This window comes from Fonsecaea monophora, assembly GCF_001642475.1.
Source record: "Fonsecaea monophora strain CBS 269.37 chromosome Unknown Scaff20, whole genome shotgun sequence".
NCBI lineage: Eukaryota > Fungi > Ascomycota > Eurotiomycetes > Chaetothyriales > Herpotrichiellaceae > Fonsecaea > Fonsecaea monophora.
Window position 1 is genome coordinate 340,286 of NW_019173951.1, and position 14,822 is coordinate 355,107.

The window sequence follows — 14,822 nt, forward strand, 5'->3', positions numbered from 1 at the left end:
AATGCTGATCTTCTCTCGTATCTTGATGTTGTTCGCCGTCAAGCAGTCCACTCGGAATCGCATGTCCGGACCCAAAGCCCTCCGAATTGTGCGGGATGACCCATCACAGCCACCAAACAGACTGACTTTCAACGGCCGCGCATATACTCCGTCAGCCACCCAAGAAGAACCATACAGCCTTGACTGACATTGTCAAAGCACCTAGCTAAAGAAGCCGTAGCAGATATCTCATTTTGCAAAATATACACTCATGTGCTGTGAACACTCCAATGGGTCCAACTGGGGACATCGCTCATCTCCCAAAAACCAATGCAACGATAAAGGGTATGTAGAACCAGAAAAGTGGACAAAATCGCCATGCAATCCACCCTGTCATGAATTTTCGTAATAGTCGTGTCCATTATTTTTTCTCTTGTTTCTTGTTTCGAGGCCTGGTGCCTTGCTTGACATTAAGCCTGTAGTCGAGTAGGACTTGATCGAGAAATCCAGATATATTTGGCGGCGTTCCCACCACGTCCTAGCCTGTAAACCATCGGTGGGATGGCCGCATCGCTTGTAGCGTCGCCTTTTAAAATTGTTTTGAGATGCATCCTAGCACGATTTGTGAACGGGTGTTCAGGTCCAAACGCGTCCCGGCAGATATCAACCACGTGTTGCATCGTTTCGTTGGCTTCCTCCTTCCGACCCAACCGATTTGAGATCTCGGCCAACCCTCGCAAACATCGGACGTAAATCTCACGCTCCTCGTGCCGCGGCAAGGTTTGTGACCGCTCCAGTGCTGCCTTGATGGCTTGAAGGGCTTTCGTGTACTCTTCCATGTGAAAAAAGGCTTCCGAAGTGGACCGCAAAGCATAACAAACCTCGTAGCATTGTTTGTTTACGGTAGTTTCGAAAGCATCGACCAACTGCTGGAACCTGACGGCAGCTTCGGCGAAGTGTTCTCGATTCAGGAGACCACTTGCGAAGGTCTGTAGTAAGGCGATTGTCTCAGGGTGAAAATATCCGATGCAATCTTGAAAGAAATCGAGCAGTCTCCGCAGGGTAGACTCGGCTAGCCAAGCTCGTGATATTGTGGCATCGTGCATGTGCGTGGCAATGACATAGATCGGGTGCTCGTGGGACTCAAAAACGGTGTTGGCCATGTCGGCCAAGTGTTGTAGGAGCATGAGTAACGGTTCTTCGTACCCGGTTCCATCGTGCCGGATAATCAGGTCAAATATGTATATCATGAAGCCAACGTGATCATCCTTCAACAGGCCTTCGATAAGCGCAAAGGCTTTGTAAAAGTTGTCAAATGCTCGATCCCGTTGGCCGTTCCAGAGAAATGAATAACCATGGTACATGGAGTAGTAAAACCTATCGGCAAGAGCATCATCCGAGGTGGCAGTCCACGTGCCAGTAACATTGCGGATGGATAGATTGCGCGCCGTAAACAAATTCATGTAGTGGTTTTGCAGGTTCTGAAAAATTACATCCTGGTATCGTTGATCTTCTGCCGAAACCGTGACTTGCTCCACTGTTGATTCGACGGAGAGCGTGCGGAATGGTGGCATAGGCGGGATCTCGGGTATATCCAAGGCTTCCTGTAGAACGGCTAGACGCTCGGCGGCAACATCTGAAGCCCTCAATCTCAAGGTCAGGGTGGGCTTGTCTTGCTCGCTCATTTCCATAGGACTTCTGGCCATTTCAAAGTCAGATACGTCTTGAGTGGCATTAAGTGCGTCATCGTTGGATGACAGAGGTGTTTTGACGTCGGCATCCTCGGGCGATGACAGGTCGCCGGATACTGATCTCTGAGGCTCCAAAAGACTCGAGGGGTCTTTGATGCCTTTGCGATTGAAGTAGTGCAAGGCGTCGGCAAGGGTAACCTGCCTCCCCCTCACCAGGAAGACTTTGTCCTTGTCATCACCCTTTTGCTGCAACCCTTGGCGAACCAGATCGAGCATCTCGTGCTCTTTCTTTTTTTTATCCAGACCCCATGTATGGAGTCGACTTTTATACATGCGCTCACTTTGGATCGAAGAAAGTCAGCACTGTTGATAATGAGACGGATATGCCGATACGTTGCATAAAAGACAGAGAATACATACGTGGGCGCAAAGTCATATTCTCTTTTCAAGTATTCGGCCACATCCTTGAGGGTTCGGCCTTCCTCGAAGTATAACTGGGTTATTAAAGGGCGATGCCTTCGCCACTCTTCCGAGGTGTATGAGTTGGAAGAACGCTTTGAGATTTTGCTTTTGCGGTCAACAGGCGAGCTGTCGACGGAAGCCATGGCGAAGAGTGGATTTTAACTGTCAGGGGTTATTTGGTGCAATTGGCGATAATAGTCAGTTGCATCATTCCAAGTGCTCTGATGGACAAGACATTTTGAAATGAGGGGGACGTCTCCGGTTGATGGACGGTTGGGAAGGGAGATGGTGTGGGTGTCAACGATGGTTGGCTGAACAGTGCGACGCGTTCGAAGGATGATAGATCGAAAACCCCTCAGCAGATATCTTGGAGCTGCCAGTTATGTGTTGGACATTACTCCCGGTGAAAGATAGGCAGGGACAGTAAGGTGAGGCTGAAGTCCAAAATGCGGGACAGGAATGAGGTCAAGGCGCAAAGATTTGGAGGTTGGCAGCGACCTGAGTCTGAGTTCCATCCACCAACCCACGAGGGCAGAAGTTGAGAAGGTGAGTAAAGTGCCAAAGTTTAAACGTGCCAGTTAGCTGGAATCAAAGCCTGAAAGGTCCACTAGGGGTTTGTCGTTCGCCCGAGGCTGTTTGTCCACTGCTGTGTCCTTTTTAAACTGCTTGGCTGGTTGGAAATCAGGTTTAGCTCAGCGACTTTCCGCGGGCTGGAGCGGGCGCACTGAGCGGGTAGACAGTGGAGGGCCGCTTGGCTTGGGTTGGATGTTCTCGAAGACTTCAGGGATTAAATAGGTGGTATTGATGGGCGGGATGAGAGGCAAGCTGGGGTGGTAGCCTTTAAACGAAAGGGTCTGGTTTGCCTGGATCAAGGGTCAGCGTCAAGCCCATTCCCATTAGTTGAAGGGCATGGGGGTTGAAGGAGGCGTGCCTGAGTGATCCCGGTAGCTCAGAAGATGGTGGGGGCCCTGCGGGTGTCGAGTCATGGACCTTTCGGACTATTCGTTTCTCAACCTTTGCACCTTGTACATTTTCTTTCTGAGCATGGCCAGGTCAGGGATGGAAGGAGGGAGTGGCAGGGATGATGGGAGCGACTGAGGGTCGGGAGGATCTCTGAGTCGGATGGGATCCGCGACGGGCAGATTGTGGTGAAGGAGCAAAGGTGTGTCAAAGTAAGTACTCGTACTCGTACTTGTGGCGATCCAAAATGAATTACCTGGAAAGAGAACGTAAGATGTTGTTTGTGTGTGTGTGTGTGAGAGAGAGAGAGCAGAGAGATGTGGAGGAGAACAAGAAAAGCGTGCAAAGTGAGAGAGTGTGTTGACCGGCTCAGCGAAGAAGTGAGCGGGTGGTGGTGGTGCTGGTCATGGTGAGTACCGAGTACAGTCAAGCATCCAACACGCACCCCAACTCCCAAAGTAATTGGTTTGTCAATACTACCTGCGGAAATTTTATTACTCGTAACTTAATATTAGCCCATGGCTCATTCAATGCCGGTTAGGTGCCGGTCATATCCTTGTAGAAACTTATCGCCAGGATGGTTGTAGCTGTGATGTTGTGGTGGTGGCGACATGTCACCTCCCGTGCATCTTTAGCACTACAAAAGTACCTTTTTCCTTCCTCTTTCCTTAGTTACTTCTTGCCTCAAACCTTTGCGTCAGAGATCAACCCTCGATTTGCCGCGATCGTGCATTTAGGCGGGTGGCCAGAAAAACATGGGACCTGTGACCTGGCACCTACCTGGGACCTGGTTCAACTAAAAAGAATGAATAATGCACGTTAAATCCCTCTTGGTGCTCCCTGCCGCCCCCTGTCAGACACAAGCACATGAACCATTATCCTTCTCACTGTCTCTACCTGGTATAATATTCTGTAACTATGTACCCAGGTAGGTATGAACCACAATGGTCAATCTCAAAAACTCCTCTTTGCCAACCACTAGCCCATTTCTGTCATCATCTCCATCATTCCTGCCATCCTCCCGTGCTAGGATACCAAGCGCCTACTCAACCCGTCCCTCTCTAGATGTATTCTGATTCGCACCAGGATCTTCTGATCACCGTCCTTTGTCAGTCCTGCATATGACCGGGCCGGAAAAGCTCCATCAATCCATTCCGTTTTGTGCTGCTGCTATTCTTGTGGCAGAGGACTGAGCCTACGAATACGAGTCCCGAGTACTCGTAAGTCTGTCACTCTTTCACAATCCATCTTTGTCACAGACCACTGTAAACAGAAAAGTGGTAGGGCTTAGGGTATGAGTACGGGCTCCGATCAAATCCCTTCCTCTCACGTCTTATCTAGGCAGTTTCCTGGTTTAGGGAAAGCTTTGCAGTTTACTTCGTACTCGTACTGCACTGGTCGTCTCATCCTCTTTGACCTTGTCATCATTGTCGATATCATGTCAACCATGTTCAAACCCGGCCGCTCGGGACTCTATTATTCCGCTTCATGATAGTTACATAGGCCGTGATAATACTCCCTCTTGATGACTAGAGAGAAGGTTTCGTGACTGACTTGTGCGTTGATCTTGTTTCTTTGGAGGGAAAGGGTGAGAGGGACGAGAACGGTCATCCGACCTATGGCAGGTATTTCTTTGTGGTAAATTTGAGCCAAGTACCACGAGGACCGAGTTCTCACCGCGAGGACTACGTAGCAAGGTAGGTACCATGATGACGGGTGCGGAATAATGATCATGCGATTTCCAGCACCAGCTCCATCGGCTCCACTTTCATACTGGTAGGTCTTGTCCTTGTGTGTTGTGTTTGTCTCTTCCTCATCATCTTCCCCCCTTCTTCTCTTCAATAATGGAACCCAAATGGAACCAGGGGTTGAAGAACTTCTCTCCTTCCCATTCCCATCGACTGCACCCAAAAACTCCCCCATGTTGCAGTCATGGTCTCCACTAGAACCACCTCATCAGGCAGAAACCCGGAAGTGCTCCCCTGAAATAGGTAACCACCACCGGAAGTCTTGAGAATTTTTTTCTCTTCTTCTGCGTCCACCCATTATTCTTCAATCATCATGGTGCCTCGAGTCCCGGCGGATGGCGACTGGTCATCATTCAACTCCAATTTTCTCAGGCGAGACATGCCTGAAACTGCCTCTATGTACAGGTATGAGACGCCAGCCCACGCATCTCCCAGGGACCGACGCCATGATTGTAAATGGCTACCCCACATGCCGAATTGGCTACGAGTCTCGTTTCCATGATGGCCCATTATTCCCCTGCTTACAGCGCGATGGAGATTCTTTCTTGGAACCACCTGGGGGCAGAAAAGGAGGCCACAGCCGCCTCCGCCTCTTGTTAGGTCGACTGTCACCTTACGAATAGGGAAGATTGAAAAGGAGCTGTGCTCCAGGCGTGAGGGATTTCCCACACTGAAACAACAATTTCCACTACGAAAGCCGACAAAGCGTTAAAAATGTTGCTGATGCTGGTGCAATGTTAAGAACAAATCATGATATCATCCTGGAAGCCATGCCTGAGTTGGGCGCTCCTTTCTTGTGTCAAAAGTCCAACCATCTCCTGTCTCTTCTTGTAGGTAGGATAGACATGCTTTCTCCCGAGCGCACAGCAAACTCGTCAAGAAACGAAACTCCTTCATCGCAGCGTGCCGAGCTTCTCCACGAATTATACCTAGGTATCAAATGGCTGTGAGACAACCCGTAAACCACTTGAAGAACCGAGGTTAGAGGACAAACCTGATCATTCTTTATTATTCCATCACCAGATTGAGATCCCTTTGGGTATGTATCAAACTCTTCGCTGATCCCATCTGAACTATACATTTCTTTCACTTCCAACCTTGAGTACAATCCAGGGCGTCGGGTTCCAGTATCAGAATGGCCTCTCCAGCATCACTTCCATCTGCTCTTCCAGAGACAACCGTCCACATAACGACCCACGACTCCTCTGGCAAAGCCACGCTCTATTCTTCATCTCAGAACGAATGGAATTGGGTTTCCGACAGGTCCGTTGGCCTCAAGACGGTGTACACTACTTCGTCTTTCCCGGTCTCGCTGAATGACGATGCCGATATCGAGGCGCACAAGGCGACCGTGGCTAGTGGTAAGCTCGGACTGGTTCAAAAGGGCGGCACGGTCTGTCGTCTTGTCGATTTTGGTCCAGGAAACACTCCGTTGATGCACCGCACGCAAAGTCTGGACTACGGAGTGGTGTTGGAAGGCACCATCGAGATGGAGTTGGACGATGGCAGTGTGACTCTTTTGAAGCGCGGGGACGTGGCCGTGCAGCGGGGTACGAATCACGCTTGGAGAAATCCCAGCAAGACGGAGTGGACGAGGATGCTTTTTGTCCTGCAGGACTGCCAGCCGGTACTTGTCGGCGGCGAGAGGCTTTACGAAGAACTAGGTGAGGGAGCCAAAGACTTTCCAAGCAGCGGCAACGATAGTTGAGCCGTGCTAGTCTAGCAAGTTCAGTTGTGGTCATATTTCAATCTAGGGCAATTATCCCCTGGCTTCCTTTTTGAGTAGAACGATGTCGACATCTGTGACATGGCTCGTTGCCTTGTGATCTAATCTTTTAGTATTCCACACTAGGACACAAGGGGCAGAAGGACGAAGAAGGCCCGTTTGTGGCTATGCAGCTCTAAGCTGTGGATTGTGGGTCAGCATTACTCGTGTGTACCTACTGCGTGGTCTGGCCATGAAAGGCCTTGTACTCCGTCGTGAATTATGGTCTGGTGGCATCTTGAAAAGATGGTACGACTACTTACTTTTACTTTACGAGGCTCAGTCAGTGCTGGACAACCACAATAACCACCACCACCGCTGCCGCCACGGTATGCCGGAAAGACTCCACGTGAAGAGGGTCAGTTGGGGTTGCATCATATATTATCATGTACCAGCTCTTCGTGATCGTGCTTACAGCGTGAGAGGCAACGGTGGTGACGGTCCGAGACATTTCCCTACTCCGTAGACCCGCACGGCTCGTCATTACCAATTTCCCCCGCCAGGCTGTACGCGCGGACGTACGAGTAAGTGTGAAGATGCGTCACGGCTTCGTGGATGCAGGGACCGTAGCCTCGACGGGCTTTGTTCATAGGGTGCCGTCTTGCTCGTAATTCTGTTCTATGTAGCAACCGCATCTTTTCAAATAATTGTGCAGATTGTCACATCCCTTTAGGCCTCGTGCGGCAGTGAGCGTCAGTATGGTCTCGTGGTTCATTTGTGAAGTCATCAATTGGAAAGGGCGGTTCCCTTGACAATGCTCTCCACGGCGCCAAAATAGTCCCTAAAGGATGGATGTCGATTGCTATAGCAAGATCCGTAGAGGTTGCGGACGTGGAAGAACAAGTCATTGAGGATGTGGTCAGAGAAAGTCGCGCTTATTTGAGTCTGCGTGGTTTGTCAGTGAGTGCTGGTGAATTCCGGTGAGACCATGTCAACCAGTCGCCCATGCTATTGTACCTCTCGGGAAAGAAAATGGGTGAAAAGATACGGGTTGAGTGGCCGATGATGGAATCTTGGGATGCGTCGCTCCTCATTTCCCGACGGCGCTGGCATAGAGAGACGGGAAAAGGGTGTGCCGAGTGAACTCGTCCGTCACAAGGATCAGGCAGTTGTGAGGTCAGTGCATAATTACCTAGAAGGGTAGAGCAGATGTAAAGCGGAGTGGATTAGACTGTGGTTGGTGTGAGAAAAAATGACCGCAGGCTCACTCCCTGGTGTATTCAGTACTGCGCAGTTTGACAATGTCGAGTCACTTTTTCTTCCATTCCACAAAAACCATCCCCCGCCAGCCTCTATTACACCATGTTCATCATTCAGACCCCTCAATCGTTCTATGTCGTATGTGGACGGCTATAGTTCGCCGATCTCTGATCGTCGTTCGCAATGACGTTCCTCGCTTCTCCATCTTCCTCCTCGCCTCTATGGAACCGGTAAAGGGCACAACCTCGATACCCCTCCACATACCCGCGCTCAGAGAGGCATTCACTCGTCGAACAAATCGCTGATTTGATGATCGTTACTGCATTCTGCTCAACAAGTCGTTTGAAAGCCGGATCGCCCGTCGTCATTGGAAGGAAGGATCCTCATTCTGAGCGTTCCTGACCAGCTATTGCACGTGGTTCCTCGTTGCTGATCTTCTCACATTGGTCGTGAGTCGATATTCTTTAATGGCCCCTCCTGGACTAATCTTCATCTGTGTCTCTCTTAGTAGTTTATAGCTTTGGCGTTCGTGATTCCTCTTTTGTCAAATTATCGTTCAACACCATTGAACACCATGTCGCGAGATCTCCCTTCAGTCCGAACCAATACCCACTCATTTGCACAAGACGCGACAAGATTAAGATCGGTACCTACGCACGAATCTGTTCCCTTCTCTCTTGCAGGTCCCAGAGCTTCCCATCCTTCGAGAGAGCAGCGAAGCTTTGTCAGTCGCGAATATCAAGAATCATGCCCTGAATATGGACAGCCACCCGACGAACCCATCTGGGGGTTGGCTGCTCCTTTACCACGGGTCAAGCGTCGAGGTATGCGATCCCCAGACAGGAGACCAGAGAGAGATGCCATAGACGAGCCAACAAGAACCCGACGACATGCCCGCGAACCCGCGCTGCAACAATCGGCAATAGGAATACACCCAGCATCTCGGACAGAGGCCAGTCCTCACCGACATGGAGAACAGGAACATGACGAGCCACGCTGGAGCAGCGCTGATACTCGGATGTCTCCCCCCGGGCCAGATCTCCTCCGCCGGGCGACCACCGCCAATGTCTCATCCTATCTTAGTGAGCCGGTCGTCCCGCACAATACCGTGCAACAACCTGGCATTCTCAGCGCAGAAACAAAGCGCAAGGAACGCGAGCTGGTCGCTGAGAATATCAGCGCACACGACAAGGCACGTACTTCATCTGCAGAAGGACGGAGAGGAAGCCATGAATCTCAAGGGCCGCATACCCACGCGTACACATCTCCCAGTGGTTCGACGGCCCATGACTCTTCCATAGATCGGACGCAAGATTTGGTCGTCGGACGTGAACTGGAACGGGCGGTGAGGAGTGAATCTGCCATCGAATCAGCGCGGCGGCGACTGCAGCAATTAGCAGATACGGCTGAGTACGAAAGTGGTTTGCGGCAGTGCCCTCCAAACATTGACTGGGAAGAATATCACCCCTCGGGTGACACCCTGGTACAACAGCTCTCGCAATCGGGCGAATATTCTCGGCCGCGATTCTTCAACTTTTGGGGCCCAGTACGACATAAATATCGAAAGCCATTCGCGGAGTTTCTGGGGACCCTGGTTTTCATGACGCTTGGCCTGTCTGGATCCATCGTTCACATGACAGCGGGCAGCGACTACGGAAGTCTGCTGACTGCGTACATGGCATGGGGTTTTGGGGTGATGATGGGCATCTACATTGCAGGTGGCGTCTCTGGCGCTCATCTCAATCCGACGATTTCAGTCGTTCTCTCCGTCTTTCGCGGCTTTCCATGGGACCTCTGCTGGAAATATATTGGCGCTCAGTTCCTCGGCAGCATCGCCGCATCTGCACTCGTGTTTGGTCTCTACAGTGACGCCATCAACGAGTACACGGCCTCAGACATTGCTCGCGTTGGACCTGCATTCTACACTCAACCCCGTGGCGGATTGAGTAATGTCGCTGCCTTTTTTAATGAGCTCGTCGCCACCGCAATCGCAGCCGGTTCCGTCCTTGCCTTGGGGGACGACGACAACGCACCGCCGGGAGCAGGCATGCATGCATTCATCATCGCTCTCCTGGTCATGTGCCTTTCCATGGCCTTTTCATACAACACTGGCGCAGCTCTCAACCCTGCGCGGGACTTTGGGCCTCGTTTGATAACATTTTTTGCAGGCTCTGGTGTCCATGTGTTCACCCGGGATAACTGGTGGTGGATTTGGGGGCCTTGGGTCGCTACGCTCGCTGGTGGGCTTGTTGGTGCAAGCGTTTATGACATTTTCATCTTTAAGGGCGGAGAGTCTCCCATCAACTACCCCACTGGCGCCTTGAGAGCCGAGTTGAATAGCTCATGGAAGGAGATAAGGCAGAAATCAAAGATAGGCCGGGGAAAGGATAGCACTGGAGATGTCAATAAGGAGATTAATCTTGTCGCTTGAAACGAGAGGATGCTGGAAATAGGGTTGAATTCTGCAAGGCAGGTCATTTAGGGCCGCTGGCACAAGCATCACCCATCCGTCTCCATCCTGTCGCTGCTAATCGAAGCTGACGAGGCTGAATAAGACCGAATGAGGCTTTACGTTAGCGCCCGCTGTTTCCCCAGGACTTTATTAGCGACAGAGAGGCAACTTTCCCGAAATGAATTTCCATCTTCACCTTCTAAACGCTGTTTGCGCATGATCTTTTCACTTCGCCCCTCCGACTAATGCCTTTGGGAGATGGCACTCTTTCTGACAATGGCATTGCGACCACTAATGTCGCTCTTGCCGACGAGGTCGAAGCCTTAAATTCCATTTACGGCTCGGATACTATCACCCTCCAAGAATCCGGGGGACCTTCTTCAGTCACCGGGGTCCTGCGCCTTCCAGGGTCTGAAATTTCCCTGCTCATCTCCTTCCCTGTCGAATACCCTGATGCGCCTCCGGAGATATTAAAGACACAGTCGACGGGAGACAGTGGGCGAAAAGGCGAGGGCGAGGTCGCCGTCCACATACTCCGCGACGTGCTCACCCGGGTGTGGACTGAGGGCCAGGTGTGTCTGTTCGATCTGGCTGAGGAAGCCGGTCCACTGCTACAGACGCAGCAACATGAGAACGAGCACAGTGATGTTGCGCCGACTCAGGGTGTCGTCGAGCAAAGCACTACGAAGTCGCATAGGTCTGCTGCCTCATCCTTGCCCACGCACCACCATCATCATCATCAGCCACCGGGTCCCCGCGATGGCCACGCCCTCCCTTTCGAGCATGGCTCTGGCTCTGGCTCTGGCTCTGAACCCTCCTCCACGATGAACATGCCCTCTAACGCCGCCGTAGCCTCCTCGCTCGACACGCCCACGTATCCTCCTCCGAACTGGTCCCTTTCCGAGGCCCTCACGGCCAACAGATCGACCTTTGTCGCGCGAGCGTGTCCCGTGCGGTCGCTGGACGAGGCGCAGGCCTCCCTCTCGCACCTCCTCGCCTCTAACAAGAAAGTAGCCAGCGCGACGCACAACATCAGCGCCTGGCGCATCCAGTCGACCAATGCGCAGACGGGCGCGGTGATTACGGTCCAGGACTCGGACGACGACGGCGAGACCGCCGCGGGGGGTCGCCTCCTGCATCTGATGCAGCTCATGGACGTGTGGAACTGCATGGTCGTGGTGACCCGGTGGTATGGCGGGGTTAAACTCGGACCAGACCGGTTTCGCCTCATCAACCAGGTTGCGAGGGAGAGTTTGGTCAAGGGTGGGTTTGTGAAGGAGCATGGAGGAGAGGACAAGGAGTCGGGCAAGGGAAAAGGAGGGGGGAAGGGGAAGGGAAAGAGGTGATACAACGCAAGTCTGGCTGTCACGACTGGCTACACGAGATACAAGAGGATGACGGATGATGGTGTAGATTTCGAGTGTATAGAAAGACACCTAGCCGTGACATTGAGGATGTACAGTTTAGCTGTGGAATTGGACAGAAAAAGTACCAAGAGTTGATAGATGATGGATTTGTTATGCAAAAGACTGCGCAGACACGCGCCTTTTCTCTCTGCGTCTGCGTCTACCATTCTTTCATGAATCGGGATTACTCAACCTACACTGTACTCGAGATTATATCATGACAAGTATTATCTTGTGTTGTTATATTCATCATTAGATCTGGTTGTATGTGCTATGGACTATGAGCCATGAACCATGGGTCATGCATGGGCCACAACCATCTTTTTTCAGTTTCGGGCGGTCTGTTAGTCAATCAGTCGCTCGGTCGAACAGCTCATCTAGCTAGCTACCTAGCTAGCTACGTAGCTGACGGGCGGCTGGCTGACTGGCTGAATGACTGGCTGGATCTTTTCTACACCAGGTACGTATGTATCAAGGCATAACCTCTCTGGCTTTGACAGCCGCAGCCCTCCGTCTCGCGCTCTCCGCGGCCCTGCGCATCCTCAGATTTCCCTGGACGTGCTGGACCTCATCCTCGGCCCTCTTGGCCTTGCGCCTGGTGATGAACTCGCTCGGCTGACCAAAGTCCGGCGTGCCGCCGAGGGTGGCGAATATGTCGCCGACGTAGTTCGTCGCGGGAATGCCCTTTGCAAAGGTGCTGTTCCAGCCAGCGAGGATGCCGTCGACGACGCGCACGCCGGCGATGTAGATGTTTTGGATGGCGGGCGGGAACCCGCCCTGGTCGACGTACAGGAGGTTCTGGATCTCGCTGACCGAGGGGGGCGGGCGGTCAAAGTCCGAGGCGGTGCGCATGACGATGACGCGCGAGAAGTCGGTCAGGTTGCGCGCCGCGGCCCGCAGGATCGCTTCCAGGCTCGCGTTGTCTTCCTGCGCCGTCGTGCAGTATACGCCCGACCCGTTGGTCCAGAGCGTCGTCGTGTTCTCAAACGCCTCCGACAGGTGCGTCCCGGAGTAATACACGTCCGACGTCGCCACGTCGCAGCCCAGCACGCTCGGTCCCCGCGCTCCCGCCGCGTAGATGCCCTCGGCCGCGTACTTGGCTCGGTACTCCTTGCTGGCCGCGCTGTCGTTGAGCTTGGCCCCAGTCGCGAAGCTGATGGCCACGTCGCGGAGCGCTTCGTTGACTTCAAAGACCTCGGTGCCGTAGATCCTATAGAAGCCATACAGACACAATAGATTAGTTCACAAATAGATTTTCCATTTCTTGTTATAGATTCTCATGGCAGTGCCCGAGACGTTGCCTTTTGCCTTGGGATTAAAACTCACGTTTCAGGATAATCATCCGGAGCATCGACACCAAATGGAATGTACCCGGTCGTAAAGTTCGAGGGTATATCTCGCAGATCAAACTCGTATTGCAGCGCAACCTGGACCGCGTACTTGGCAAAGGTCACAGCCCCCAGCGTCGCCACCTTGGGGTTCACGCCTGCAATCCCTGCCACCATAAAGTATGTCTTGGTGAGGTTGAACTTAGGACTGAGCACAAAGGCGCTGATGGTCGAGGCTGCGTTGATTTCGGATTCCCCAGTCACCACCTGACAGACATCGCCTTTGGCGGTGCAGTGGACTTCTGGGAACAGAGGTGAGAGACCCGGCACGGTGATGTTCTGGGCTAGGAGGTCGAACTCCTTGATGCCGTACCAGACCTCCGCCTCGGGGGCAAACATGCTGATGATGACAACCTTTGGAGAGATGGGAGCAGCTCGCTTGACAACATCGCTGCGCGTTTCGACTGGGGACGCTGTCGAGGAGAAAATGAGAGCTACCGCAGCAACAAGCAGCTGGCAAACACCGTGAGAACGCATGGTAGACAGATTCGGAGAGCTCCGTCCGCTTGAGCTTCTGGAAAAGACACGGGGACAAGCTTTCTTTGCCCGAGCACGCGAGCAAGAGGAGTGAAAAGAAAGGGACTGCGGAAACTCGGCGACAGGGAGGGACGGTACCTACCTTTTGAACCTACGCTCGAAGCTTCGAGCTCCCCTCGTTCATCGGCAGCAGCTGCTGGTTTCGTGGACAGAGCAGCTCTCCAAGCGACGTATTAAAACGCGGTAAATCCCACCGGAGGCCAGCGGATTGGAGGCAATGACGACGAGATGCAGAGCTTCGGCTGGATAGCCCCCATCCTTGTGTACCTTGCTTTGAAGCTTGTAGCGGCAAACAAGCATTCGGCACAAGCAATTGGCTGTGGGAGCTTGTTCGTCTGTTTTGTTCTGGAAAGATCGGGCCGTTGTTGTTATCTCTGCCAAAGCGTAGATGGGCAGATGGTTTCCCGGGGTCGAATGAGCGTAGCTCCCATGCAGATCTAACTTAGCTCGGATCAAGTGTCTGCCCGCCACCGTCTCCATCCCACACCGTTATCTCGCAGCACACGGGTCAGGATCATCCAAGTATGTGTAGGCTCCCTACCTGGTACGTGATAAGGAGCGCGTGGCACCGAGTACTCATCTCAGCAACATGTCCGGGTGCGACAGCTTCTTTTGGGGCGAAGTTCGCCTCCATTATGCTGACCAACAAGGCTGAGGAAGCCTCCAGTGGATTAGGTGAAGACAGACTGAAATCAGATATTACTCGGTACGTGGGACCCTACACTTGGAAACTGGAACCCCAAGGGAATGGTGGCTCGGTGGGTATCGATTTGATACCAGGGAACGAAGCTTGCGGATGTGGTGATGTTAAGTTGGGTGGCTGGCGTGGTTGGATAGGCGAACTGCGATGTTGCTGCAGCCTATCACGTGCTCCGAGTAGCTACGATAAGCTTTTCTATTTTTCGCCTGATAAACAAAATTCCCTTATCGTAAATGACGTCAACGCATCGCGGGGTGCGAAATCATTAACTTCCCACTATGTGCAGGTACGAGGACTCGATAGGTATGCACGTAACGTGGCACGAAGGTAAGTAGTCTGTATTTTCAGTGCAGCCCCTCTGTATCAAGAGCGAGCTGACAATGCAGTCTATATAGTCTATTTCTAAATGGTCCGAAACGAAACGAACCTGCTGCTCTCGGACCCAATGCAACGGTCCTCCCAAGCCAGGCGAACTCGCAGGATACCTCAAAAGCCAAAGGCCACTACGGGCAAAGAGAAGGAACGTCATAAGAT

General features: G+C 52.4%; 5 protein-coding genes across 5 annotated transcripts; 3 read left to right on the plus strand and 2 right to left on the minus strand.

The window, feature by feature from the left end:
• Positions 1-449: 449 nt before the first annotated feature.
• Positions 450-2,275, minus strand: AYO21_03937 (hypothetical protein; the record flags this gene model as incomplete). Its single annotated transcript, XM_022653910.1, has 2 exons — positions 450-2,010; positions 2,091-2,275. 2 exons carry the CDS (start codon positions 2,273-2,275, stop codon positions 450-452), a joined length of 1,746 nt encoding a protein of 581 aa, XP_022513886.1.
• A 3,700-nt stretch (positions 2,276-5,975) lies between these two features.
• On the plus strand, positions 5,976-6,548 carry AYO21_03938 (hypothetical protein; the record flags this gene model as incomplete). The annotated part of the gene is made up of 1 exon (XM_022653911.1): positions 5,976-6,548. One exon carries the CDS (start codon positions 5,976-5,978, stop codon positions 6,546-6,548), a length of 573 nt encoding a protein of 190 aa, XP_022513887.1.
• A 2,275-nt stretch (positions 6,549-8,823) lies between these two features.
• Positions 8,824-10,236, plus strand: AYO21_03939 (hypothetical protein; the record flags this gene model as incomplete). Its single annotated transcript, XM_022653912.1, has 1 exon — positions 8,824-10,236. The coding sequence occupies one exon, from the start codon at positions 8,824-8,826 to the stop codon at positions 10,234-10,236; it is 1,413 nt and encodes a 470-aa protein (XP_022513888.1).
• A 266-nt stretch (positions 10,237-10,502) lies between these two features.
• Positions 10,503-11,603, plus strand: AYO21_03940 (hypothetical protein; the record flags this gene model as incomplete). Its single annotated transcript, XM_022653913.1, has 1 exon — positions 10,503-11,603. The coding sequence occupies one exon, from the start codon at positions 10,503-10,505 to the stop codon at positions 11,601-11,603; it is 1,101 nt and encodes a 366-aa protein (XP_022513889.1).
• A 531-nt stretch (positions 11,604-12,134) lies between these two features.
• Positions 12,135-13,528, minus strand: AYO21_03941 (hypothetical protein; the record flags this gene model as incomplete). The annotated part of the gene is made up of 2 exons (XM_022653914.1): positions 12,135-12,873; positions 12,990-13,528. 2 exons carry the CDS (start codon positions 13,526-13,528, stop codon positions 12,135-12,137), a joined length of 1,278 nt encoding a protein of 425 aa, XP_022513890.1.
• Positions 13,529-14,822: the final 1,294 nt, after the last annotated feature.